This window comes from Puma concolor, chromosome B1 (genome assembly GCF_028749965.1).
Source record: "Puma concolor isolate L17-30 chromosome B1, mPumCon1.1.hap2, whole genome shotgun sequence".
Lineage (NCBI taxonomy): Eukaryota > Metazoa > Chordata > Mammalia > Carnivora > Felidae > Puma > Puma concolor.
The window spans coordinates 134954765-134982417 of record NC_141670.1 but is presented as its reverse complement, the minus strand read 5'-3'; the positions used below and the strand labels follow the sequence as shown (position 1 = coordinate 134982417).

General features: G+C 38.1%; 1 protein-coding gene across 1 annotated transcript; it reads right to left on the bottom strand.

Moving 5' to 3' along the window:
* Positions 1 to 645: 645 nt before the first annotated feature.
* HSD17B13 (hydroxysteroid 17-beta dehydrogenase 13) lies at positions 646 to 27239 on the bottom strand. Its single transcript, XM_025921689.2, has 7 exons — positions 26929 to 27239; positions 21383 to 21490; positions 20334 to 20465; positions 11993 to 12099; positions 9796 to 9933; positions 6098 to 6214; positions 646 to 858 (listed from the first exon to the last, which is right to left on the bottom strand). Exons 1-7 carry the CDS (start codon positions 27136 to 27138, stop codon positions 768 to 770), a joined length of 903 nt encoding a protein of 300 aa, XP_025777474.1. The 5' UTR covers positions 27139 to 27239; the 3' UTR covers positions 646 to 767.
* Positions 27240 to 27653: the final 414 nt, after the last annotated feature.

Genomic DNA, 27653 nt, shown 5'->3' with positions numbered 1-27653 from the left:
TTTCATTTTGAAGCTCAAAACTATCTAAACATATCTGGTACCAATGATATGTGAAAGCATAAACTATAAAGAAAGAGGTATCATGAGGTTAAAAATTCAGATATTCAGAGATTCAAGAGAGGGTCACCTTTTGTAGCGTCATAGTATTTTAAGAGCTTATGAAAAGGACAGAAAGTATGGAGGGCCCACTCTTAGTGGATATATAAGACCTATATAAAGGACAGAATCAAACAAGAAACCATAGAATACCATTGCACCGTTTTGGGCTGATGAAAAAGGGAGAAGCTAGAGAAAGATTCCAAATGTTGAATTTCATAGAAATAACCTCTCTGTCCTTTGGAGCACAATCGCCTGCTTAAATTTGTTTCTAACTGCTATCTCACACTGTGTGCATGTTGATAAGGTCTTCAAACTTTCCTGTGTAAATAAGTTCTCTTTGCGTTTACTTTTGGAGAGGTAGCTTTGTTCCCCCGTAAGCAGAAAGAAAAAAAATAAAATCTCTTAAAGAAAAATTACCTTTTAAGTATGTTTATGTAAGCATAAAAGTTTTTAAGAGGTGTGGAATGAAAAATGGATCTGACTAGTAAAACTACATTAATATTCTTGAGAAAGACAGGTAATTAGTCTTGCTCATTTGACTGCTGCTAATGTCAAACCAAAGTTTTTATTATTAACATTATTGAAAAATGTGAAATAAAGCTTTGAAGCATTAATTCTAAACTTAGATTTACATCATTAAGCTGCATTTCTGGCTGGAGCTCATTTATTCATTTCCTTTTGGTTTTGTGGCCAATCACTGCTTCAAATTGAATATTCTGTAAACGATTTATAGCTGCCAAGGCACGTTCAGGAAGAAATCTGTATGGGAAAAAAAGTAGAAAAGTTTTCAATTAAAAATTTTTGACACCGAAGTTCTTTTTTGTCGTCAGTTAGAATACCTTGAGAGTTATCTGGTTTGCATTTAATCTTTCTCTGTTCTTCCTTTCTTCCTTCACAGCAACCTCTCTTTCCTTTGTGTGTGTGTGTGTGTGTGTGTGTGTGTGTGTGTGTGTGTGTTTTAATATTCATCGTTCAAATACTAGAGATATATAAGGAAAGCACTGATATATACCACTCTTCAAGTCTTCTCATATTAGTAAAATCTTATATGAGATTATATGTGATAAAGATCTGAAACTGAAGGTCTGGACTTACTGCTGAAACTGTCCATGAACCCTGATATTAAGCATTCACAGAGAGACACCACCAGAACCCACTCCATCCTTCCCTCCACCCGTCCTTAACTATTTACTGAATATCCATTATGTACTTTATAATAAGGTAGACAAAAGTCCTCGAAAAACAGCTCCTGCCTGAGGAGCTTATTGTTGAGCGGAGAGGCTAAAATGAGATGAGAGATCACCTTGAAATAATTATTAAAAAATATTAGCCTTCTCTAATTAAGGACTATAACTGTGAGGAGGATTAATATGGGCTGGAATAGTGAAGGGAAACTTCAAAAGTGTTCAAGGATGGGTAAGATTTGAGCAGGCAGATGAAAAGAAGAGCCGACATGTGAATATAAGAAAGCAGATGTAGTCATCTGCAAAGAAAGTCATATTGAAAAATACTTTGGTATTGTTGACTAATGCAAGATTTACATCCTTGCCTTAGGTAGAGTGGAAGATGGATGAATAAGCAGAGAGGCAGGGAAGTTCTGGCTGAGAGAAAGACAAATATAAGAGAACTTGTACATGCCTTGTAACTATTCTCACAAGGAAACCTCCATGTTAATACTTGCATCTGCTCACAAAATTGTCTATGTCTGTAAAAGGAATTTTATGTGGAGAATATTAACTATATTTCCCAGTTGCTCAGTAACAAACCACCATGACAACTCCACAATAGTACCAAAGATTTTGAGACTCTTGTTTATTGTACAGGGATACTTCTTCTCCAACTCTGACAGGATAGGGATGCTCATTCTCTTGTTCATATGCAAATATTCTATGATTTTGATTTTTTCTACATTAATATGACCTGGTTGAGCCCCAAGAGAGGAGGAATCCCACGAAACTCATTTCCTACAGTTGCTTGGCAACAAAACACTTAGTCAACTCTTGAGATGATGTTGCTACGAGGTCAAGGTTAGGCTAATTTAAGTTAGTCTATTTAAGCTAAAATGGAAGATTGAAATTGACACAGCAATGCAGTTTGTCCACTGTTCTTGAATTGGTCTATTCCAAATTAGCAGTTTATATGAATTTGTTTCAAAATGACCCAAGAGCTTATCAAGTTTGTATAGTTCTCATTGACATAATTTCAATTTATTATAAACTGTCCCTCAGAAGAAAGCTGAGAGATTATCTCTTCTGGGTAAATAATCCTATTTCTTCTTAGCATTTTTTTAAAGGTCTTTTAAAGTAATCACTACACCCAGTGTGAGGCTTGAACTTATATCCCCAATATCAAAAGTTGCATGATCTACCAACTGATCCAGCCAAGCACCCCCTCTTCCTAGAATTCTATGTAAATTCTACCTCCTAAACCCTTAACATCTGACTTCTGTGTCTTTTTTAATGGCAGGGGCTTTCCTTGTGTTATGTTATTTTATTCTTATGGTATGCTTAGACAGGAGGTATTATCACCATCCCCATTTTATATATGGAAAATATGAGGCCATAGAGGCTAAATAGCTTATCCATGGTCAAAGAACTGGTAAGTGGTAAAGTGGTTTTTGAACTTAGGTGGGACCTTCGTTCCTAATCAACTTTATTATATTGTGTTCCTTTAAAAATGATAGAACAGCCTCTAGCAGAGATAATATGGAAATCATGGAGGTGGTAGAGAATATCATTTAAGTACTGAAAGACAAAAATCTACCAACCTAGATCAGTGAATGTATCTTTTAAAACTTAAGGCAAAATAAAGAGTGTGTTAAACATACAAAAGGTGCAAGAATTCATAACCAGCAGAACTTCCCTGAGAAACTGTTAAAGGATACCCTTCAGGCAGAGGGGAAATGATACCAGATAGAGGTCTGGATCTATACAAATGAATAAAGAGCACTAGAAATATTAACCACATGGATGAACATTTAAGAATTTTCTTTGTTATTTAAATCTCTTTAAAAAGATATTGGCTGTTTAAACAAACAAAAACTATGTAGTCAAAGTAAAATGTACAACAATCATAGCCTAAAGTAGGAAGGGAGAAATAGAAGTATAGCATTGTAAGGTTCTTAGACTGTACATGAAGTTGTATAATATCATTTGGAGATTGGCTGTGATAAGTTAAAGATGCATACTATGAACCCTAAAGCAATAACTAAAGTAACAAAACAAAGCATTATAGCTAGTACGCCAACACAAGAAATAAAATAAAAACATGAAAGTATTCAATCAAACCAAAAGGAGGCAGAGAGAAAAAAAGGAACCAAGATTAAATGGGATAAATAGAAAACAAATAGCAAGCTTTAAAGTAAGTTTTAGAACTATATCAATAATCATATTAAATGTAAAGAGTCTAAATACCCCCTATTAAATTGCCCCGATAGATTGTCAAATTAGAGTAAAAAACAAACAAACAAACAAACAAACACCTATATACTGCTTACAAAAGCACATTTCAGATATAAGGAAACAAATAGGAGTAAAAGACAGAGTAAAAGGACAGAAAAAGATTCAGTAAGATAATATTAATATAAAGAAGCTGAAGTGGTTATATTAATATCAGTAGATTTCGTAGCAAGGATAAACAAGGTCACTTCCAACATGACAAAGTAGTTAACTCATTTAGAGGACAAAATAATCCTAATTGCTTATACACATAATAAAAGGGCTTCAAAATACATGAAGCGAGAATGGAAAGAAAAGCAAAGAAGACAGACAAATTCACAATAGCTACAGATTTTGAGCCTCCTTTCAATAATTGATAAAATAAACAGAAAATCAGTGAAAAATACAGAAGATTTGAACAACACTATCAACCAGTTTGACATAAGCTGACATTTATAGAAAACTCAACAATACAGAATACTCATTCTTTTTGGGTGCATGTGGAACACTTACCAAGATAAACCATGTTCTGAACTTAACCATGTCTCAGTAAATTTAAAACATTCAAGTCATACAAAGTTTAATTAAATTAGAAATCAGAAAAATGTCTAGAAAATCTCCAAAAAGTTAGAAACTAAAAAAATCATTTCTAAGTAAACTATGATACAAAAGGGAAATTAGAAAGCATTTTAACAGAATATAAATGAAAACATAGAATGTCACAATTTGAGGGACAGAACTAAAAACAGTACACAGGGGGAAATTTATAGCGCTAAGTGCCTATGCTGGAAAAAAAAATCAATGAACTCAGTTTCTACATTGACAAACTAGAAAAAGAAGAGCCAATAAGTGAATAATAGAATAAAAGGAATAATAAAGATCAGAACAGATATTAGTGAAATAGAACACACAAAAAAATAGATTAAAAAAAAATAAAAGAAACCAAATGCTAGTTCTTTGGAAAAATCACTAAATTGATAAACCTCTAGATAGACTGATGAGAACAGAAAAATAAAAATATAAATTTCCAATATCAGGAATCAGACATTCTAAACATATTACAAGTACAATAAGGGAAGATTTTTTTTTTCCAATGTTTTTTTATTTATTTTTGGGACAGAGAGAGACAGAGCATGAACGGGGGAGGGGCAGAGAGAGAGGGAGACTCAGAATCGGAAACAGGCTCCAGGCTCTGAGCCATCAGCCCAGAGCCTGACGCGGGGCTCGAACTCCCGGACCGCGAGATCGTGACCTGGCTGAAGTCGGACGCTTAACCGACTGCGCCACCCAGGCGCCCCAAGAAATTGTATTTATAGTTAAAAACTTGCCCTTAAAGAAAGCACCAGGCCTAGATGGCTTCACTGGTGAATTCTCCAAATGTTTAAAGAAAAAATAATGCCAATACCACACAAGCTATTCTGGAAAAGAGAAGAAGAGGGCGTACTTTCCAACTCATTCTATGAAGTCAATATTATCATGATGCAATATCAGACAAAGACATTACAATGCGAGGGTGGTTTATTCTTTAAAATGAATCCGTGTAGTTCACCATATCAACAAACTAAAATGGAAAGAACATATGATCTTAATATCATCAGCAAAAGCATTTGACAACTGATATTTACTCTTGGTAAATACTCTCATCAAAATAGTAACAGAAGGGAACTTCCTCAACATGATAAAAAGCATCTATGAAAAAACATCTACAGCTAACATTATACTTAACTGTGAAATACCGAGTACTGTTCTTCTAAGCTCAAGAAGACTACTTCATGTATGTTCTCACCAATCCTATGTGACATTGCATGCAAAGTTCTAGCCAGTGTCATATAGTAAGAAGAAAAACCATACAGATTGGAAAAGAAGTGTCTTTATTTGCTGACAATACTATCATCTAAAATAATCTGTAAAAAAAATCTGTTAGAATCTACAAAAAACTGCTAGAGATGAGTTTAGCAAGGTTGCTAAAATACAAGATAAAATGCAAAAATCAAACACACACACCAGCACCAAACAATGGGAAATAGAAAAATTGTTTTAACTGCCTTTTGAAATACCATCAAAAACATGAAATGCTTTGGGATAAACCTGATAAAAGCTGTGTAAGACTTTTACACTGAAAACTATAAAATGTTGTGTGGAGATACTGAAGAAGATAAAAGAACAAAATGGAAAGATATTTTGGGTTCTTTGTTTTCTTGGATTGGAAGCCTCAAAATTGTTAATGTTATTTCTCCCCCAATTGATCAATAGATTCAATGTAATTTCAGTCAAAACTCCAGCAGGCTTTTAAATAGACCCTTTATTTTCAGTGATACTGTGTTCTCTTGCAACTGTGTTTCCTTCTATTGAAATAGTCTCTGGCAAAGATTAAAGGAGATGTTAGAGCAAATGAATCATTCTTTTTTTTATAGATTGAATAAGGCAATAACAGAGACAATGTAACCGTTCTCCTCAGGCACAGAGAGTTTCCACAGCAACTTTCACAACTGAAAGACTCTTCATCATGACAGTAGTTCCACTGGTGTTTTAGCATTTTAGATGTTTTGTGCTGTACTTACCTTCCTAGTATTAGATGTAGATTGATATATGATGGAACAAAAATCATTTTCTTATTGGTAAGTATTCCATCTATCAAGCTTCTTGCAACTGCATCTGTCTCCAATACAGGCCATAGTCTATGATTAAGAAGAAAAAAGTTTGGTTCTTTTTGTTGTCGTTTTAATTAACAAAGGCAGGAAAATTAATTTATATCACCAAATTAGGATTTAAAAGGTTCCAGGATTCACTGCACAAACACCACCTGCCCCCACCAACCCCCACCCCCACATGCCATGGGAATGTTTTGTTATCACAGTCTTAAACTTTCACACCAGGTATGCATGTTTTATGGCTCACTCAGTCAAAATATCAAAAGGGTGGAGAGGAATTAAATGACAGATGTGAAGAGGCAAGGCAGAATGGTGGGTAGGATTACTCATGGGACAGAAAGGAAACATCTGACATCTTTCTTCAGGCTTATTTAATACAAAGCTTTGCTAAGCATACTCTCTTTCTTCTGGAGTTATCCCATAAAGCTGGATTTGAAGGCATTCCGTACTTGAGATCCACCTCTGAATCACCTATACTGCAATTTAATGAGAGTTCCAGATGTGCACAGGGAGTATAGCATTGCTACTGGAGGTGTAGCCTTGCTTATACTGAAGACTGTGTACATGGGCTTTCTTTCTTTCTTTCTTTCTTTCTTTCTTTCTTTCTTTCTTTCTTTCTTTCTTTCTTTCTTTCTCTCTTTTTTTCTTTTCTTTCTAGAGAGAGCAGGGGAGAGGTGTGGGCAGGGAATCTCAAGCAGGCTCCATGCTTAGCTCGAGCCTGATGCGGGGCTTGATCCCATGACCCTGGGATCTTGAGCCAAAATCAAGAGGTGGACACCCAACCAAATGAGCCACCCAGGTGCCCCTACATGGGTTCTCGAATATTTATTCATAACCACAGGCCCAGTGTAGAATGCCCATTAGTTCAAGATGATGATTAGAGTTTAAAATGTAAATGGATTGGAAGTGTTGCATCAAAATGAAGATGTCCAGGCATGGGCTGAACGGCCAGTGAATAAAAAGGTTGTGTAGGGGCGCCTGGGTGGCTCAGTCGGTTAAGCAGCCGACTTCGGCTCAGGTCATGATCTCACGGTCCGTGAGTTCAAGCCCCGCGTCGGGCTCTGTGCTGACAGCTCAGAGCCTGGAGCCCGTTTCAGATTCTGTGTCTCCCTCTCTCTCTGCCCCTCCCCTGTTCATGCTCTGTCTCTCTCTGTCTCAAAAATAAATAAACGTTAAAAAAAAATTTAAAAAAAAAAGGTTGTGTAGAAGAGTTAAGTAAGCAGTTAATGAATTTATAACTTCCTTCCCTGACATATTCTGTGATATACTACAGGTTATTATGTGATTGAGGTTTCCATGGCATTGAGTAGTAAGCCAGCAGAGAGTAATACAAATCAATACCTCTCTAAATTATTGGGTTCTGCCTTTTGTCTCCCTGATTTTTCCTAGCTGGTTTCATCAACCCAGCCTCTGAGCCAAACCTCACTTTATGGACATGTTAGCTTTTGCCGAGGAATATTCAGAATCCAGCAGTCTGGGTGTAATCAATCCCACATCTTCAGCATTGGCTGTCAGACTCTGGGGTTGCTCCCAGGCATCCACACCACCTAGGATCTTATTAGCCTTACTCTTCTCATCTATTGTGCCTTCCCTACCAGTTCATCTGGTTCTCTTGGCATACACTAAGCTTAAATGCTTCCCAGGAGGGTTTTTATTAGGCCCAGTTTGCTTTTTAGGAAAACTGAGCCCAGAGTCCCAATCGTACCATAGTATTTACTTAAATATTGTATTACTGCTAAGTATCTATGGCCTAACACTATTAAGGACTCCCCTGCCAGGGGGTGACCACAGCTCCAGAGACAACCCAGATAATTCAGAGTTCAGGGCTGATAGCTTCAAATGAGGCTAAGCTTAAAGGAGAATCTGTTAGCTCTTTTGAATGAATGTATTTAGGACTAATTCCCCTCCAGAAATAAGCTGGCTTCAGATTTTATTAACCTGCAGCAGAAAAATACCAGAATTGAGGCAAATTTGTGAAGAAGGTATCTTAATTTTAGCACCCTTCTGCTCACCTTTCTGCCTTTTTACTCTCCTTTCAGGACCAATTTCTCCTCTCTTATGGTCTCAAATCCTCCTTTACCAGAGACAAAGTTGTCATAGAAGTTCACCTTGACTAAAGGATTAGGGACTCAATTTATTGCTGCTTCTAAGAACATTTGCACTTTCACAGAGGACAAGGTGGTAATGGTAATCAAATGGTAATCAAGGTGGTAATCAAATGCTGTGATTATATTTAATACATCAATGTTTTCCAAACCTGTCTCCAGACTCACCTGGTAGGTCTGCTTGTAAAGCAAAGCAAAGCAAAGCAAAACAAAACAACTCATTCTTGGAGCTCATTGCAGACTACTGAATCAGAATCTCTAAGGAAGACCCTAAGAACATTTATTGTTTATGGAAGCATAGGTGATGATTCTTAGGACAAGACAAGTTTGAAAGATATTGGAGTACTTCATGCTAGCACTGTGGAAAATGGAAAAGGGCATATATCTGTACCTTTCCATACTCTATTTGAGGAGGATGAACCACAAATGGGAGAAGGGGATGTTAGGTATCGCTCATCTTGGGAGTGGGTTTCCAGGAGAGGACATTCTTGACATCCCCTAAGCACATCTATCCAGGGGCGCCTAAGTGGCTTAGTCGGTTGGGTGTCTGACTCTTGATTTTGCCTCAGGTCATGATGTCATGGTTTGTGGGTTTGAGCCCTGCGTTCAGCTGTGTGCTAACAGCACAGCTAGGAGCCTGCTTGGGATTCTCTCTTTCCTCTTGCTCTCTGCGCCTCCCCCTATGCTCTTTCTCTCTGTTTCTCAGAATGAATGCATAAATAAACTTAAAGGAAAAAAAGCACATTGGGGTGCCTGGGTGGCTCAGTTGGTTAAGCATCTGACTTCGGCTCAGGTCATGATCTCACGGTTGGTGAGTTCAAGCCCCATGTTATGCTGCATGCTGACAGTTCAGGGCCTGGAACCTGCTTTGGATTCTCTGTCTCCCTCTTTCTCTCTTCCCTTCCCCTGCCTGTGCTCGCTCTCTCTTTCTCTCAAAAATAAATAAACATTAAAAAAAAAAAGCAAAAAAAAAAAAAAGCACACCTCTCCAGCCTGCCCCACCCCTTCACTCCCTCTTGGCACCTGAGTGTGATGAACCTTTAACCTGATCACAAATAAACCCCAATTGCCTAAATCATCGGTAGCTGGTCACTCCTGCCAGTCCTCAATGAATTTTTTCCCTTTGTTCATCTCATTTCAAAGTGAAAAAGGCAATACGACATTAAGAAAAACATTTTGGGGTACCAGAGTGGCTCAGTCTTTTAAGCATCCAACTTTGGTTCAGGTCATGATCTCACAGTTTGTGAGTTTGAGCCCCGCATCAGACTCTGTGCTGACAGCTTGGAGCCTGGAGCCTGCTTCAGATTCTGTGTCTCCCTCTCTCTGCCCCTACCCCACTCCTGATCTGTCTCTCTCTCAAAAAGAAATAAACATTAAAAAAAAAAAACATTTTTCCTTTTTCACTTTTTTCTATTTTCTCAGTTGACCCACCTAAAAATCTCCTACAGTTTTCAGGTCAATTTCTCATGCCATATTTTCATCCTGACTTGACTTTGACCTCACCTTGTGCTTGGGTTTTTGGTGAACCCAGTATTCACAAAAACTGGGCAGAGACACGAGGTTTGGATTCCAGTTTTTCCCAAGGCTTCAAGTTCTAATGTCAGAGCTCTGTGGAAGCCAACAGCAGCAAATTTGCTGGAACTGTAAGAGAATTACCCACCATTGTTAGCTAAGGTACAGTGAAACACATTCTCCAGCTTTCTGTAAGAAGGCAATGCTGATTTGGTTCGAGAATAAGTAGAAGCCAATTTTCCAAATCTTCCACTTGGTCATCAATTTTCATTTACTTTTTCTTAAATGTACCAGTTTCTTACTTAGCGACGATAGCAATAGAACAAATCCTAGTAATGTATTAACTGGCTTACTGCTTACTTTTCCACCCTACAGGTAAGGTTTTCCATTCAGTCTTCAAACTCTTGCCTAATCAGTTTTAATTGCTGTCTTATTTTGAAAAATATGAATCAGGAAAGACGTATTTAGAAAAACTACATAACTAATATCTACATTGAAACTTCTGTGGGACCGTATACATTTCTCCTCTCTTGTTAACTTAGTTGCTAGTTTCTCTTTTGACACTGGAGGCCACTTTGGCTTCTTAATTTCATTGTGAAAATCTGGAGTAAAAAGACTTTAGGTGATGTGTGTTGTGTGTGCAGTCTTCAGCATATCACTTTATCTTCTTTGATTTTCTGATTTCTTTCTTTCTTTTTTTTTTTTAATTATTCAGTTTTGAGAGAGAGACACACAGAGCATGAGCGGGGGAGGGGCAGAGAGCAGGGAACACACAGAATCTGAAGCAGGCTCCAGGCCCTGAGCTGTCAGCACAGAGCCTGATATGGGGCTGGAACCCACTAGCCATAAGATCATGACCTGAGCCAAAGTCGGATGCTTAACTGACTGAGTCACCCAGGCACCCCTGATTTTCTCGTTTCTAAATGCAGGTGACATGAGCTGAAATCAAGAGTTGGATGCTCAATTGATAGAGCCACCCAGGTGCCCCTATTCATTGTAGTTTTGACCCAGGTGACAAGAAGAACAGTAAAGTTAAAGACTGGATGCTTTCTTAAGGGAGAAGAGAAAACGGAAAAGTATTATTATATCGGGATTCCACATTTCTAAACATTAAAACAATAGCAAATGTTTAATCTGTGAAATTCTTACTTGTGTTTTAAGATGTGCTGACAGCTCAGAGCCTGGAGCCTGCTCCAGATTGTGTCTCCCTTTCTCTCTGCCCCTCCCCCACTCACTCTCTCTCTCAAAAATAAGTAAACATTAAAAAAAGATGCTAGAGACAGCTTGAAACACCGTATGTCTGTGCAATGACCCCTTAACTTCATTGAAATGTAGCCATGTCTGTGACCACATTCAGTGTCAGAAGTAATTTTGTCCATGACTCAGTTTAACCTTAACCATTATGTATAAGTAAATAATAAATCCATTAATTATGCACCCCTACACCCTCCCACTGATACTCATGTGTTGACTGTTACAAAAAGAACTGGACCAAATGTTAGCAAGTTAAATTTTTCTATGAAGTTGATATAAAGCAGAAGTAAGGAAATGAGATGCCATTGAAGAAGTTTATAAGGAAAAGATATTTTGCAAATAGTGTATCCTCAGGGCCTCTCAACCTTTTCTCTTTGTGTCCTTGGTAGATCATGGAGTGTACTATCTGCATCTTTTAATCAGGTAGACGGTTTCTCTTAATCTCTCTGTCTCTGTCTCTGTTCCTCTCTCTCTCTCTCTCTCTCTCTCTCTCTCTCTCTCTCTCACACACACACACACACACACACACAATCTTTCATGGCATGAGAATACTGGAAAATGTTCTGATTCAGGGGTCACCCTAATTAGCTTATCTTGGGCATGCAGGCTATGGAATACATTTATGTTCATTTGGACTTCTGTATGTTTTACTTCTTAGTCCGTGGGTTCCCTGTTTCTTTTATCAACATGTACTCATTCCAAGATATGATGGAAACATGGCATTACATTTCATTGCTTTACAGAGGAGTTTTCAGAAATCTGAAAATATTTTAAACAATTACAACCAGTTTCATAGATAACCCTGCTATGAAGATTAGAATCTAAGGTCTAATAAACCCTTAAAAGTATGTGAGTATGTATGTATGTATTATGTATGTATGTATTATGTATCCATCCATCTATCTATATGGCATTGCTGGAAAATAATACTTACCAATATGGAATAAGATACGGAATCACCCCATGGCCACACACTGAAGCCACTGTGACGATGTGGCCATGATTTCTCTTCATCATTGATGGAAGAAGTGCTTTTGTGATCTTAAAGATCATTGAAGAAAGAAAAAAAACAATGGCACAGGTGTTAAGTTTCAAAAGTAGGTAGTTTTATTTTTAAGAAAAAAGAGCATTTGAGACTTTTGTGATGAAATGGAATATGTGCCAAGATTTCATGATTACTTCTACAGAAATGAAAAAGATTGAAATGTATTTGTTTAAATTGGCATTGAGGGCTGTGCACTGAATATCACATGCTAAGAACTCATCTTAATATTCCTCTGTCTTGCCTTCAGAAGCAATCAAATATCTCCTTTATGGATATATCATATGAACAATAATATCAAGGGAAAAATTCAGAGTTTTCAGAACTGAGAAGATTTCCTATGGTAGTCTGGTATCATGTAACTTTTTTTTTTAGTTTAGGGTTTTACCATTCTAATAAGAAGAGTTGAAATCATGTTTAACTATAGCAAGTTAACTAGAAACAGCTGAGTTCTGTCCTGATTTACAATCATTATCCATCATGAATAGATTTAGTTATCTCCCTCTTTGTAACATCATGTATTATATATTGATGTTACGGGAAATAAAAAGTCTTTCTTTATTTCCAAAAAGCTTTTACTGTTTTGTGAGAAATATTAATAATATTTTATGAGAATTTTATAAACACACCCTATGGACCCCATGCAAATTCATAGAGCCAGAACTGGGAAACCAAGTCACTCCCAAATTTCTGACCCACAGAAACTGTGAAAGGAAAATAAACACTTATTGTTGCCTCAAGCCACTAATTTTTTAAATTATTTTTGTTTGTTTTAACAAGTAGAAGTGCTTGTTAACACCCAGTGCTCATCCCAACAAGCGCCCTCCTTAATGCCCATCACCCATTTAACCCATCCCCCACCCATCTCCCTCCATCAACCCTTAGTTTGTTCGCTATCATTAAGAGTCTGGGGGCACAGACTCTTAGGTGGTCAGTCAGTTGAGTGTCAGACTCTTGCTTTTAGCTCAGCTAACTGTTGTGAGATTGAGCCCTGTGTCAGGCTCCAAGTTGAGCATGGAGCCTACTTGGGATTCTCTCTCTCCCTCTCTCTTTGCCCCTCCCCTGCTCATGCTCTTGCTCTCTCTCTCAAAATAATAACAAAAAAGTCTGTTTTATGGTTTGCTTCTCTCTTTTTTCCCCTTATGTTCACCTGTCTCATTTCTTAAATACCATATATGAGTGAAATCATGATATTTGTCTTTCTCTGACTATTTTGCTTAGCATAATACATTCTGGCTCCATCCATGTCATTGCAAATGCTAAGATTTCATTCTTTTTGATGGCTGAGTAATATTGCATTGTGTATATATACATCACATCCTCTTTATCCATTCAGCAGCCAATGGACATTTGGGCTCTTTCCATAGTTTGGCAATTGTTGATAATGCTGCTATAAACATCGGGGTTCATGTGCCCCTTTGAATTAGTATTTTTGTATCCTTTGACTAAATACCTAGTAGCACAATTGCTAAATTACAGGGTAGTTCTATTTTTAACTTTTTGAGGAACCTCCATGCTGTTTTCCAGAGTGGCTGCACCAGTTTGCATTCCCACCAATAGTGCAAGAGGGTTCCTGTTTTTCCACATCTTCACCAACATCTGTTGTTTCTTGTATTGTTAATTTTAGCCATTCTGACAGATATGAGGTGGTATATCTTCCTAGTTTTGATTTGCATTTCCCTGATGATGAGTAAGTTGAGCATCTTTTCATGTGTCTGTTAGCCATTTGCATGTCTTCTTTGGAAAGATGTGTATTCATATATTCTGCCCATTTCTTAACTGGATTATTTGTGTTTTTGGGTGTTGAGTTTGCTAAATTCTTTATAGATTTTGGATACTAAACCTTTATCTGATATGTCACTTGCAAACATCTTCTACCATTCAGTAGGCTGCCTTTTAGTTTTGTTGATTGTGTTCTTTGCTGTACAGAAGTTTTTATTTTATTTTATTATTTTTATTTTAAGAGAGAGAGAGAGTAGGGGGGGAAGGGCAGAGGGAGAGAGAGAGAATCTCAAGCAGGCTCCACACTCAGCACAGAGCTTGACCCGTGGCTCAATCCCACAGTCCTGGGATCATGACCCAAGCAGAAATCAAGAGTCAATCAATGTCTTGAGCAATCATGACACTCAACTGACTGAGCCACCCAGGCACCTCTGTGCAGAGCTTTTTATCTTGATGAGTCCCAGTAGTTCATTTTTGCTTTTTTCCCCTTGTCTCTGGAAATATGTCTAGTAAGAAGTTGCTACAGCCAAGGTCAAGGAGGTTGCTGCCTATGTTCTCCTCTAGGATTTTGATAGTTTCCTGTCTCATAGTTAGGTCTTTCATCTATTTTGAATTTATTTTTGTGTATGGTGTAAAAAAATGGTCCAGTTCCATTCTTCTGCATGTTGCTGTCTAGTTTTCCCAACACCACTTGCTGAAGAGATTATCTTTTTTCCACTGGACATTCTTAACAGGTTTGTCGAAGTTTAGTTGACCATATAGTTGTAGGTCCATTTCTGGATTTTGTATTGTGTCCCACTGATCTATGTGTCTGTTTTTGTGCCAGTACTATATGGTCTTGATGACTACAGCTTTGTAATATAGCTTGAAATCCATAATTGTGATGGCTCCAGCTTTACTTTTCTATTTCAAGATTGCTTTGGCTGTTCAGGGTCTTTTGTGGTTCCATACAAATTTTAGGATTGTTCTAGCTCTGCAAACAATGCTGGTAGTATTTTGTTAGGGATTCCATTAAACGTGAAGATTGCTTTGGATAGTACAGACATTTTAACAATATTTTTCTTCTAATCCTTGAGCATGGAATGTTTTAACATTTCTTTATGTCTTCTTCAATTCCTTTCAAAAATGTTCTGTAGTTTTCAGAGGACAGATATTTTACCTCATTGGTTAGGTTTATTCCTAGGTATCCTATGGTTTTGGGTGCAATTGTAAATGGGATTGATTCCTTGGTTTCTCTTTCTGCTGCTTCATTATTGGTGTATAGAAATGCAACAGATTTCTGTATGTTGATTTTGCATCCTGCAACTTTACTGAATTTATGTATCAGTTCTAGCCATTTCTTGGTGGGGTCTTTCGGGTTTTCATCTTATTTTTTTTTAATGTTTATTTCTTTTTGAGAGAGCACAAGTGGGGAAGGAACAGAGAGAGGGGAACAGAGGATCCCAAAAGGGCTCTGCGCTGACAGCAGCAAGCCCGATGTGGGGCTTGAACTCATGAACTTCAAGATCATGACCTGAACCAAAGTCGGACACTCAACTGACTGAGCCACCCAGGTGCCCTTCGGGTTTTCTACATAGAGTATCATGTCGAATAGTGAAAGTTTGACTTCTTCCTTGCTGATTGGGATGTCTTTTATTTCTCTTTGTTGTCTGATCACTGAGGTTAGGACTTCTAGTTCTATGTTAAATAACAATGGAGAGAGCAGACATCCCTGTCTTGTTCCTGACCCTAAAGGAAAAGCTCTCAGTTTTTCCCCATTGAGGATGATATTAGCTGTGGGTCCCTTTGTGATGCTGAGGTATGTTCCCCCTATCCCTACTTTGTTGAGGCTTTTATCAAGAATGGATGCTATACTTTGTCAAATGCTTTTTCTGCTTCTATTGAGAGAATAATATGGTTCTTATCGTTTCTTTTATTAATGTGGTGTATCATGTTGATTGATTCATGGATATTGAACCACCTCTGCATCTCAGGTATAAATCCCTCTTGATCATGGTGAATAGTATTGTTGGATTCAGTTTGCTAGTATCTTGTTGAGAATTTTTGCATCCATGTTCATTCGAGATATTGGCCTGTAGTTCTCCTTTCTCATGGGGTCTTCAGTTTTAGAATCAAGGTAATGCTGGCCTTGTAGAATACAAGAATACAAGAATACGTTTGGAAATTTTCCTTCCATTTCTATTTTTTGGAACAATTTGAGAAGAATAGGTATTAACTCTTCTTTAAGTGTTTGGTAGAATTCCCCTGAGAAGGCATCTGGCCCTGGACTTATGTTTGTTGGGAAATTTTAAAAATCTTTTTATTTATTTATTTTTTAAATAAAATTTATTTATTTATTTATTTAGAGAATATGCAGGGGAGAGGCAGAGGGAGTGGGAGAGAGGGAAACTCAAGCAGGCTCCCTGCTGTCAATGCAGAGCCCAATGCAGGGCTCAAACCCACTGACTGTGAGATTATGACCTGCGCTGAAATCAAGATTCGGACGCTTAACCAACTGGGCCACCCAGACATCCCTTTTTGTTGGGAGATTTTTGACTACTGATTCAATTTCTTATCTGGTTATGGGTCTGTTCAAGTTTTCTATTTTTTCCTGTTTCAGCTTCGGTAGTTTATATGTTTCTAGGAATTTCTTCATTTCTTCCAGATTGCCCAATTTGTTGGTATGCAATTTTTCATGATATTCTTCTTTAAATGTTTGTCTTTCTGTAGTGTTGGTTGTGATCTCTCCTCTCTCATTCATGATTTTATTTATTTGGGTCCTTTCTCTTTTCTTTTTGATAAGTCTGGCTAGAAGTTTATCAATTTATTAATTCTTTCAAAGAACCAGCTTCTAGTTTCATTGATCTGTTCTACTGTTCTTTTCTGTTGTTTCTATATCATTTATTTCTGCTCTAATTTTTATTATTTCCTTCCTTTAGGCTTCATTCCTTTTCTAGCTCCTTTACAGGTAAGGTTAGGTTGTATATTTGAGATTTTTCTTGCTTTTTAAAAAGATTTTTTTAATGTTTATTTCTTTTTTTGAGAGAGAGAGAGAGAGAGAGAGAGAGCATGAGTAGGAGAGGGGCAGAGAGAGAAGGAGACACAGAATCAGAAGCATGCTCCAGGCTCTGAGCTGTCACCACAGAACCTGATGCGGGGCTTGAACCCACAAACTGTGAGATCGTGACCTGAGCTGAAGTCAGACGCTTAACCAACTGAGTCACTCAGGCACCCAAGATTTTTCTTGCTTCTTGAGATAGACCTGTATTGATATATACTTCCCTCTTATGACTATTGCATCCCAAAGGTTTTGGATCATCATGTTTTCATTTTCATTTGCTTTTATGTATTTTTTTAATTTCTTCTTTACTTTCCTGGTTAACCCATTTATTCTTTAGTAGGATGTTCTTTAGCCTCCATGTATCGTGCTCTTACCAAGTTTTTTCTTGTGGTTGATTTCAGGTTTCATAGTGTTGTGGTCACAAAATATGCATGGTATGATCTCAATCTTTTTGTATTTGTTAAGGCCTGATTTGTGACCCAGTATGTGATCTATTCTGGAAAACATTCCATGTGTGCTCAAAAAGAATGTGTATTCTTATGCTTTAGGATGAAATGTTCTGAATATATCTGTTAAGACCATCTGGTGCATTGTGTCATTCAAAGTCATTGTTTTCTTATTGATTTTTTTGCTTAGATGATCTGTCCATTGTTGTAAGTGGGGTTTAAAGTCCTCTGCTATTATTATATTATTATCAATGAGTTTCTTTATGTCATGTTATGTTATTTATATGTTTGGGTGTTCTCAATTTGGGGCATAAATATTTATAATTGTTAGATCTTCTTGTTGGCAGTAGACTTATATGATGATACTGTGCTCTTCATCATCTCTTATTACAGTCTTTGGTTTAAAATCTAGTTTGTCTGATATGACTACTCTGGCTTTTTTTTTTTTTTTTTTTTTGGATGTCCATTAGCTTGGTAATGGGTCTCCATTCCTTCACTTTCAATCTGGAAGTACCTTTAGGTTTAAAATGAGTGTCCTGTATGCAGCATATAGATAGGTCTTATTTTCTTATCCATTCTGATACTCTATGTCTTTTGATTGGAGCATTTAGTCCATTTACATTCAGAGTGATTATTGATAGATATGAATTTACTGCCATTGTGTTATCTGTAAAGTCATTCTTTCTGGAGATTTTTTTCTGTTCCTTTCTAGTCTTTGTTGCTTTTGGTCTTTTTTTCCCACTCAAAGAGTCCTCTTCAATATTTCTTGCAGGGCTGGTTTAGTGGTCACAAACTCTTTTAGTTTTTGTTTGTCTGGGAAACTCTTTATCTCTCCTTCTGTTCTGAATGACAGCCTTGCTGGATAGAGTATTCTCAGCTGCATGTTTTTCCCATTCAGCATGTTGAATATACCATGCCACTCCCTCTGGCCTGCCAAGTTTTATGGCTAGATCTGCTGCTAACCTTATTTGCCTTCCCTTGTAAGTTAGGGATTATCTCCCTTGTTGTTTTTAGAATTTTTTCCTTATCTCAGTATTTTGCAAATTTTACTATGATATGTCTTGGTGTTGGCCTGCTTTTATTGATTTTGATGGGAGTTCTCTGTGCCTCCTGGATTTGGATATGTTTTTCCTTCCCCAGATTGGGGAAGTTTTCAGCTAAAATTTGCTCAAATAAACCTTTTGCCCTTTTCCCTTCTTTCTTCTTCTGTGACTCCTATGAAGCAAATACTATTATGCTTTATGGGGTTGCTGAGTTTGCTAAGTCTACATTTGTGATCCAATATTTTTTTCCCTCTTCTTTTTAGCTTAATTATTTTCCATAATTTTATCTCCTATATCACTTATTCATTCCTCTGCTTCTTCCATCTTTGTAGTCATTACATTCAGTCATGTTTGCATCTCAGTTATAGCATTTTTTATTTTGGCTTGACTAGATTTTAGGTCTTTTATTTCTGCAGTAAGGGACTCCTGGTGTCTTCTATGCTTTTCTCAAGCCCAGCTAGTATCCTTTTCATTGTGTTTTAAATTCTGAGTCAACCATATTTCTTATACCTGTTTCAGATCCCTGGCCATGACCTTTTTTGTTCTTTCTTTTGGAATGAATTCCTCTGTGTTGGCATTTTGTCTAGATATTTGTTTTCTTTGTGTTAGAAAAGCCTGTTATGTTTCCTACTCCTGAGAGTAATGGCTTTATTAAGAAGAGGTCCAGGTTCTGGTGCTTCATGAAGTGTTTCTAGTGTATGCTATGCACACTCCGCTGTTGTGTTTTGGATGCTCTTTCCCTCAGGTCAGTACACTGCAGAGTTTTTCCTTGCCTTCAGTGGGGAGTATTTGGACCTTGTCCACTGTGTGGTGAGTTTCAACTAATATGGTTTGGTCTTCTTGTTAAAAGAGGACAGAACTTATTTCCACTGTAGCTAAGGCTTTGCAGCACTCTATGGTCAGTAGACTTGGTGCATGTGGGGGTTTGTGCTGGTCTTCTCGGGAGGGGCCCACTGCTGCTCTGGCTCTCAGGTATACTTGCCCTCATATAAAAGTACCTGCAGAGCACAGATGGGCAAGGCTTGGTGTAAGCAGCTCAAACCTCCACTGTGGATATTGTGCTGCTCACTGAAGTCTGTCCCTATTTCCATGATGTGGCCTCTTTTCTCCCTCTATTTGTGTAGTTTGTTCTCTGAGTCCTCAGATCAATTTCTTGGGTGTTCAGAATGATTTGATATTTATCTAGCTGAGTTCGAGGGATGAGGCAAGCATAGTGTCCCCCTACTACTCCACTGTCTCAACTCAGGCCACTAAATTTTAATAAATTTGTTATGCAGCTATAGACAACTAACACAGGAGGTCTCTATGTACTTTTGTGGTCATAATAATCAATCCTCATTACCATGTGTGAGGGGTTGGGGAAGATGGAAAGAACATATCTATTTTCTTCTCTCTTCCAGAATCCAGATTTGCTCTACACTGATATTGGGGCACTGTAAGATTAATCCATAGAAATGTTTTCTACAAAGGTATATTTCAGTCTTCTACTAACCAACTACAAGAGGTTTGTAGAGCCATCTATCTAAGTTCCAACATGGATCTAGAGCTTAGCTGAGTCCCATGCAGAAAATGTCCAACCCCTACATACATAGAAGTAGTGATTTATGTTGTCCTTTCAGTTCTAAAATTCCATGACATGAGGTCACAAGTGAATGTATATTGTATATATTTCCTCTAAAGTACTGAAAAAATGTATACTGACAACCCTTAGCAAAACTCCACAAGTATTTTTTGAGCACTTGGTCCATCCATGCCATGTTTTGTGTTAAATTCTGGTGGATACGACAGACCAACTAGCCTACATTCTGGTGAGTTGTGTCTCTTCAAACTCTGTGTCCTTCTCTCAGAGACTCTTCCACTCAAATTAATTTGGTAATTCTTGATTTTAGGCAAATATAAAGGTGTGAACTCAATTACAAACTTCATGTACCTTAAGAGGATGAGTCAGACATGCACAAACCAGAAACGTTTCTCACACTCACCCAGAAATGTCCTAGGATGTTGACCTCAAAAGTTTTGGTAATCTCTTCATCCTTGGTACTAAGAAGGTCAGCTGGATATACTACCCCAGCATTATTCACCAAGATGGTTACATCTCCTACTTCTTTCTTTACCTGTGAAGGGAAAAAAATTACTGGGTATGTTATAGAAACTCAAAGTTTTGGGGCTGATGTCATCCACGAATTAGATTCTTTATTCCACTTGATAAGAAATCTCAGAGTTCAGGCTGGAAAGAGCTTTAGTCCAAAAAATGGATGCAAAGAGAACACTGTCATAAAGTTAGGAGAAACTATGTTTTTTAACATCTGAATTTTCATATTATGTAAATCATAGATTTTTAAACTTTATCTATAAAGTGAATTAATATTCGTGTTGATTAATTGATATATTGGTTCTGATCAAACATTTTTATAGTGCTAACTGAGTAGTCTTGTTTCTACCACCTACTAATTATATGATCGTGGACTGGCTTAACTCCTCCTTAGCAGAGCAAAATCTCAGTTTGCTCATCTGTCAAATGAGGTTAATAGAGTTATTGTAGAGATGAAATTAAAGGATGCAGTAGTTTATCAGAGTGTTTGGTTCATTTGATATTTACTCTTTTAAAAATTGTTACAATAATTACTAACATTACATTTTCTATAGAAGACTAGATTACTGGCAACATAAATAAAATACCATAGAGAAAATAAAGAAAAAAAAAAGGAATTACTGCAAAAGTAATAGGATTAAGATAAAACTCAGAAAGTGATTCTTTCTCCTGGTGATGAATCTCTTCTCTGTCACTCTATACCACTGCTCAAACTTCTGATCAGAAAGAAATTGGTTAGTAATATGAAATAATAATAATAGGCAGGGTTGAGTGGGTTCTATACAAGGAAAGAAATGTATATCCTTCCTTATTCATACAACCACCTTAGTTAGCAGAGGCTAAAATAGAATTTAAATCCGGCAGCCATAAAGAATCTTTCCACTGCCCATGGAAATAGATACAAAATTATTTGAAGGAATTTGTAGTTTGAAATCTCACCTGCTTTACAGAGTTATAAATGTCTTCTCGGTTACTGCAGTCTACGACAGATACATGCACAGTGGCCCCCAGTTTTCTGCATTCAGCTGCTGTTTCCTCAACACTGTGCTGTAATTGGAAAAAACAAATGTAGAAAGATGTAGGTCAGTTAGGGGACAAGACAAAGGGAGAAAGACTTGGAGAAGATATTTCTTTAAAGATTAAAACTCATGGGATGTCTAGGTGGCTCAGGGTAAGTGTCTGACTCTTGCTGTCCTTTTAGGTCTTGATCTCAGGCTTGCAAGTTCAAGCCCCATGTTGGGCTCCACACTGGGCTCTGCACTGGACATGAAGCCTACTTTAAAAATAAACAAACAAACAAACAAACAAACAAACAAATAAAAGATTAAAATTCATGTCCAAAATGCCCTCCTTGTTGTTTTTTTTTTTAATTTTTTTTTTTAACGTTTATTTATTTTTGAGACAGAGAGAGACAGAGCATGAACGGGGGCGGGGCAGAGAGAGAGGGAGACACAGAACTGGAAGCAGGCTCCAGGCTCTGAGCCATCAGCCCAGAGCCCGACGCGGGGCTCGAACTCACGGACTGTGAGATCGTGACCTGAGCTGAAGTCGGACGCCTAACTGACTGAGCCACCCAGGCGCCCCTTTGCCCTCCTTGTTTGTACAAAAGCTTCGTGAGAGACACTGCCTGCCTAACTTGCAAAGGGAGTGTATGTGGTGTTTCTGCCAGTGAGTGCTCATACCAGATATGGGTTTTTATCTTGTTTGACTACATTCTCAACAGCCATTCTGCATCTAAACAAAACAAACCAAACCAAACACCCTTCATGTTTTTCCAGCTTTTTATCTTGGGTTAGAGGTTCCTCAAGAGGCAGTTTTTTAAAAGCAGACTACTCTCATAGACAGAAGAACATGCTTGAAAGATGTTGCTCTTTGTGGGGTCATGAATGGAGGTTTGGGATACACAGAAGAAAAGAAAATTCAGCTTTTCATTTGACAGATTGTCAAATTGTTGCTGAGCACCAACCATATAGTAGCAGTAAAGCACCAGGTAGCAATTCTAAACTAGTGGTAATTTTAACCATATGCCTCTGCCTGTCATACTTTTCTTGATGATTCTGATTTAAGCCACTAGGAGGGAAGGAGAAAGAAGGATCCTTATTCGAGGAAGCCTTTCCTAGGGAGGCAATGCTACCACTCTTGGTGATATAATATTATGTTCAAGTGTTTTGGAGTGAAAATGGGCAAAGGCCATGGCTAGAGTCTCATCTATGTAACAACTTCATACACGTAATACGTTTATAGTAACTTTGTATGCAGAAACCCAAGACATGGATATAGAGAAACTTTTTTTCAGCCTAAATTCAAAGACCTTTTTCCTAAAATAAAACTGTCCTGATGTTTCTTGATCTGTATTTCCGGAAAACTAGAATTCTTTTCAAGTTTTGACATCTGTTGATTTTATAGAGATTATAAGGTTTTAAAAATTACACTTTTTGGGGTGCCTCAGTGGCTCAGTCGGTTAAGCATCTGACTTTAGCTCAGGCCATGATCTCATAGCTCGTGGGTTTGAGCCCCACGTCCGGCTCTGTAGTGACAGTGGGGAGCCTGCTTTGGATTCTGTGTCTCCCTTCTCCCCTGCTCATGCTCATGCTCTGTCTCTCTCTCTGAAAAGTAAACATTAAAAAATTTTTTTTAATTATATTTTCCTCTCACAATTTGTAGATTCTTCCCTGTGATGAAGAGGCAAGGCCGCCTGAAAGCCCTTTTCTCACACCGGGATGTTCACAGTGTGGCTGTTACTTGAGGCGGTCCCTGAGTGAGTGGCAAGTGGTTCCCTTAGCCAGTGCTGCCTCCCTTGGGTCCTTCATATTCCACTACCTCAGGCTCAGCCCCAGAGTAGCAGCCTGAAATCCCAAAGAACAGACCCTCATAGGACACAAAGTCACAGAGCCAATATCCCCTCATAGCCTTTTGGGGCTTGCAGAGGAGTAAAGAGGGAGGAGAGGAGCTCTTTCACCAATTTATTTATTTTTAATTTTTTTTTTTTACGTTTTATTTATTTTTGAGAGAGAGAGAGAGAGAGAGACAGAACACAAGTGGAGGAGGGGCAGAGAGAGGGAGACAGAATCCGAAGCAGGCTCTGAGCTGTCAGCACAGAGCCCGATGCGGGGCTCAAACCCATGAACTGTGAGATCAAGACCTGAGCCGAAGTCAGTTGCTTAACCGACTGAGCCACCCAGGCGCCCCTTTCTCTCACCAATTTAGACATAGCTTGCTCATTGTCAGATTACAAGAACCACCATGCATTTTTTTGTCTCTAGACTCATGGTCAGTAGAGAGAATTCATGACCAGAGCTTTCATCAGATGCTTTGATTAAAGAATTAATTATGTGTCAGTCTTCTACCCGAGCTAGAGAACTACAAAATGTAATGTCTTGTCTTTTTTTAAGCAAAAATACTTGCTTTAACCTCAACCCCAGTTTGCAGTGACTCCACTTTTCAGAGTGTTCCTAAAGCAACAGTTCAGATTGAATGAGGGCACACTGCTAACATGACTCTAAGTAAGGCAAAAGAAGTCAGCCATAACCAAGAGAGCTGGCACCTTCCACAGGTTAAAGGAGATCTGAGTTACATTTATAGCCTTACAGTGAATCATTTAACACCTTGAATGTTTGGTTTTTAAGTTTTGTTTTTTTTTTTATTTTGAGAGAGAGAGAGCGAGAGCACACTCACACATGCAAGTGGGGGAGGGGAAGAGAGAATCTCAGGCAGGCTCCGTCAGTGCAGAGACTTGGGGCTCAATCCCACAAACCAGGACATCATTATTCAAGCTGAAAGCAAGAGTTGGTTGCTTAACCAACTGAGCCATGCAGGTGCCCTTAATACCTTCATTGTTTAATCATAAAATTCAGGGATTCAAAGATACCCTATGAGGTTAGGTGACTCATCCTTCAGGCAGAATCTTAAATAAGTCATTTTTATTCCTTGTCACTGGAATTTAAAAAAATGTAATCAATAGGGGCACCTGCATGTCTCAGTTAAGTGTCTATGCTGACATCTCAGAGCCTGGAACCTGCTTTGGATTCTATGTCTCCTTCTCTCTCTGTTCCTCCCCTGCTCTCTCTCTCTCTCTCTCTCTCTCTCTTTCTCAAAAATAAATATTAAAAAATTTTTTAAATAAAAAAATAAAAAATGTAATAAATATCAGTCATCTCTCCCAAACACATAGCTAGAAAGAGATTAAAAGGTTATATTTTATCAAGACTTTTTCCTGGATTTATACTTCTTTCTTTCTTTTCTTTTTTCTCTTTCCTCTTTCTTTCTTTTTTTCTTTCTTTCTTTCATGAATGCCTAAGAACAGCAGACAGCAGTTTTCTCAATTTGTAAATCTTGTCCCCTTCTAGAAAGCTCATTGGAATCTCTTCAAGGACCAACTGATGCCAAATCACTTCCCTGTATATCAACTCATCTATTAAATGCCTGTGTATGTTATACAAAATGTATCAACTTTTCCTTGTACAGTATTCTTTACTGTCTGGAAAGAACCAGAGAAGAACTACTTTTCTAAGATCAAGTGACTTTTTTTTTAAAGATTTTATTTTATTTTATTTTTTATTTAAAAAAATTTTAACATTTATTTATTTTTGAGAGACAGAGACAGAGTGTGAGTGGGGGAGGGGCAGAGAGAGGAAGATGGAATCTGAAGCAGGCTCCAGGCTCTGAGCTGTCAGCACAGAGACTGATGCAGGTCTTGAACCCACAAACCACAAGATCATGACCCGAGCCAAAGTCTAACACCCAACCAACTGAGCCACCCAGGCACCCCTCGAGTTTATATATCTTTAACACAAAGCTCTTTAATTTAAATATACAGCCACATATTAGATATCTTCACCAGAATGTCCCACAGGCATCTCAGACTCAAGTCAGGGCAAGCAGTGTTTGAAAGTTATATGGAGAGTGTTGGAGCTGTTTCCCACCAGTGTTGGGCAATCTTGGCTGGGTGGGGGGAGGAGGAACTAGGGAAGAGAAATGCCACCTGCCAGGTCTTTTGTTCTTTTTTTTGTTGTTTAATTTTTTAAATTGATTGTTTATTTAAAAATTTTTTTATTACATTTATTTATTTTTGAGAGACAGGGACAGATCACGAACAGGGGAGGGGCAGAGAGCAAGGGAGACAGAATCCGAAGCAGGCTCCAGGCTCTGAGCTGTCAGAGCCTGACATGGAACTTGAACCTATGAGCTGTGAGATCACAACCTGAGCCAAAATTGGATGCTTATCTGACTGAGTCACCCAGGTGCCCCTAAAGATTTTATTTTTAAGTAATCTCTACACCCAACGTGGGACTTGGACTTACAACCCTGAAATCAAGAGGTACACGTTACCGACTGATCAGGGCACCAGCCGGGTGCCCCAAAATGACATTTTTGAAGGCTTTAAGAAATAGGACAACTGGACATGACAGCAAAGAACATCAGAGAGTAGTAATATAGTGGCAATTAAAATCTCACTGTGATCTGTGGAAAATCTGATTTTTTTTTTCATGTTTATTTTTGAGAGAGTGAGCATGGATGGGGAGAGGGCAGAGAGAGAGTGACAGAGGGTCTCAAGCGGGCTCTGTGCTGACAGCAGAGAGCCCGATGTGGAGCTCAAACCCATGAACCATGAGATCATGACCTGAGCCAAAGTTGGACGCATCATTGACTGAGCCACCCAGGTGCCCTGAAAATCTGATTCTTAAAAAAACTTCACAGTTTTTCCAACCTAAAAATCCTGTCACATTTTTCTGTGTATTATTTTTATGGACTTCCAGAATTCACAAGTGTAGGGGAAATGATACAAAATTTCAGTTTTATTTTTGAGTAGCTAATATAATGTTTACAAAGAAAAATATGAATGCTCAAGAGAAAGCCTGACCCACTGCATGTTGTTGTTGTTGTTTTTAAAATGGCTTATGTTTAGTATGGACAGATATTGTTCTTAGTGCATAAAATTCACTTGTTTAATCCTCTTGCCAAGGAGTCCACAAACTTTTCCTGTAAACTGCGAGAGAGTAAATATTTTAGGATTGTGTGGGTAGGAGTGGAGGCAATAAGAGGTTCTGTCGGATGTTCTTCTTTGTTTCTTTATTTGCTTGTTGCTTTGACAACCCTTAAAAAAGGTAAAAAACATTGCCAGCTCAACAGCCTGCCCAAGGACCAGGTTTGTTCCATTAGCCAGAGTTTGCTAACACCTGTTATTACCCATCCTGTGAGGTATTATCTTCATTTCAAAAATAAGGAAACTGGAAGCTTGGAAGTAGCCTGGCTCCTGAATCTGTGTTATCAACTTAAATATCATGGCATAAAAAAATCACTGCTTAGTTCTCAGTTATGTTCCCTTCGTCAAACCACCCCAATGCATGTAGAATAAGGCACCAGGGAAGTTAGCTATTAAACATTAAAAAATAAAAATACAAAGGTACGCAGATGCTAAGTCAAATAATTTTCGAAACATATGCCTTACTTATGACTTTAAAAGATGGGGCAAATGAATCCATTACCTTATTAATATCCCACAGAACCAGCCTGCTCTTCCGTTTTGCAAATTCATAGGCAGTCGACCTGCCTATTCCATGTCCGGCTCCTGTAATGAGGATAGTCTCCCCAGCCACAGATTTTCTCCTTTGGGGAATGAAAATTTTCACCAATGCCTCCAAATAGGAGTAAATGATGGTGAGCAGAAGAAGGAGGAGATCCAAGATAATATTCATGGCTCTGCTCTGTACTCCTTCTCTGGTTCAATCCTTGTCTACCCGCAGCTAAGAGCCACCTTCTGCACAAAGGTCCAGGGGAGAGCTGTGCTCCAGGTGTTGATAGGACTGGCAGAAGTAAGCCAGATTTCCTCTACGTGTTCTGATAGGCTGGCTACACCTCGAGTTTGGAAATGATGCAATTGCTACTAAAAGCTTGGCACAGGGACAAAGGAATCCTGGAGAAAGTGCTCTCTGGACTTGCTCACGGAGAAGCAGTTTTGTGCTGTGTTGCACAATTAAGTGCAATTATTCTACAAATAATTCTAGAGATGGTGCATCAGCTAATTGTCTCTTGGTAGTCTCTTGGTATCTTTCTGTAAACGTGTGTGTGTTTGTGTGTGTGTGTATGTGTGTGTGTGTGTGTGTGTGTTTAATTGAAGGAAAAAGAGAAAGTAGAGGTATTGTCCTAAGGAGACTTAAATAAAGTTATAGGCCAACCAAGCTTAGTTTGATTCATTTATTCATGAAAGCTC

Excerpts from the sequence above, each read along its gene's own strand:
- HSD17B13 (XM_025921689.2), bottom strand. The coding sequence starts at position 27,138 with ATGAATATTATCTTGGATCTCCTCCTTCTTCTGCTCACCATCATTTAC. Across the intron at positions 9,934-11,992 it reads CCGTATCTTATTCCATATTG|TTCCAGCAAATTTGCTGCTG; the intron begins GTAAGTATTATT and ends ATTCTCTTACAG. Across the intron at positions 6,215-9,795 it reads ACCAAAAACCCAAGCACAAG|ACTATGGCCTGTATTGGAGA; the intron begins GTGAGGTCAAAG and ends TCTTAATCATAG.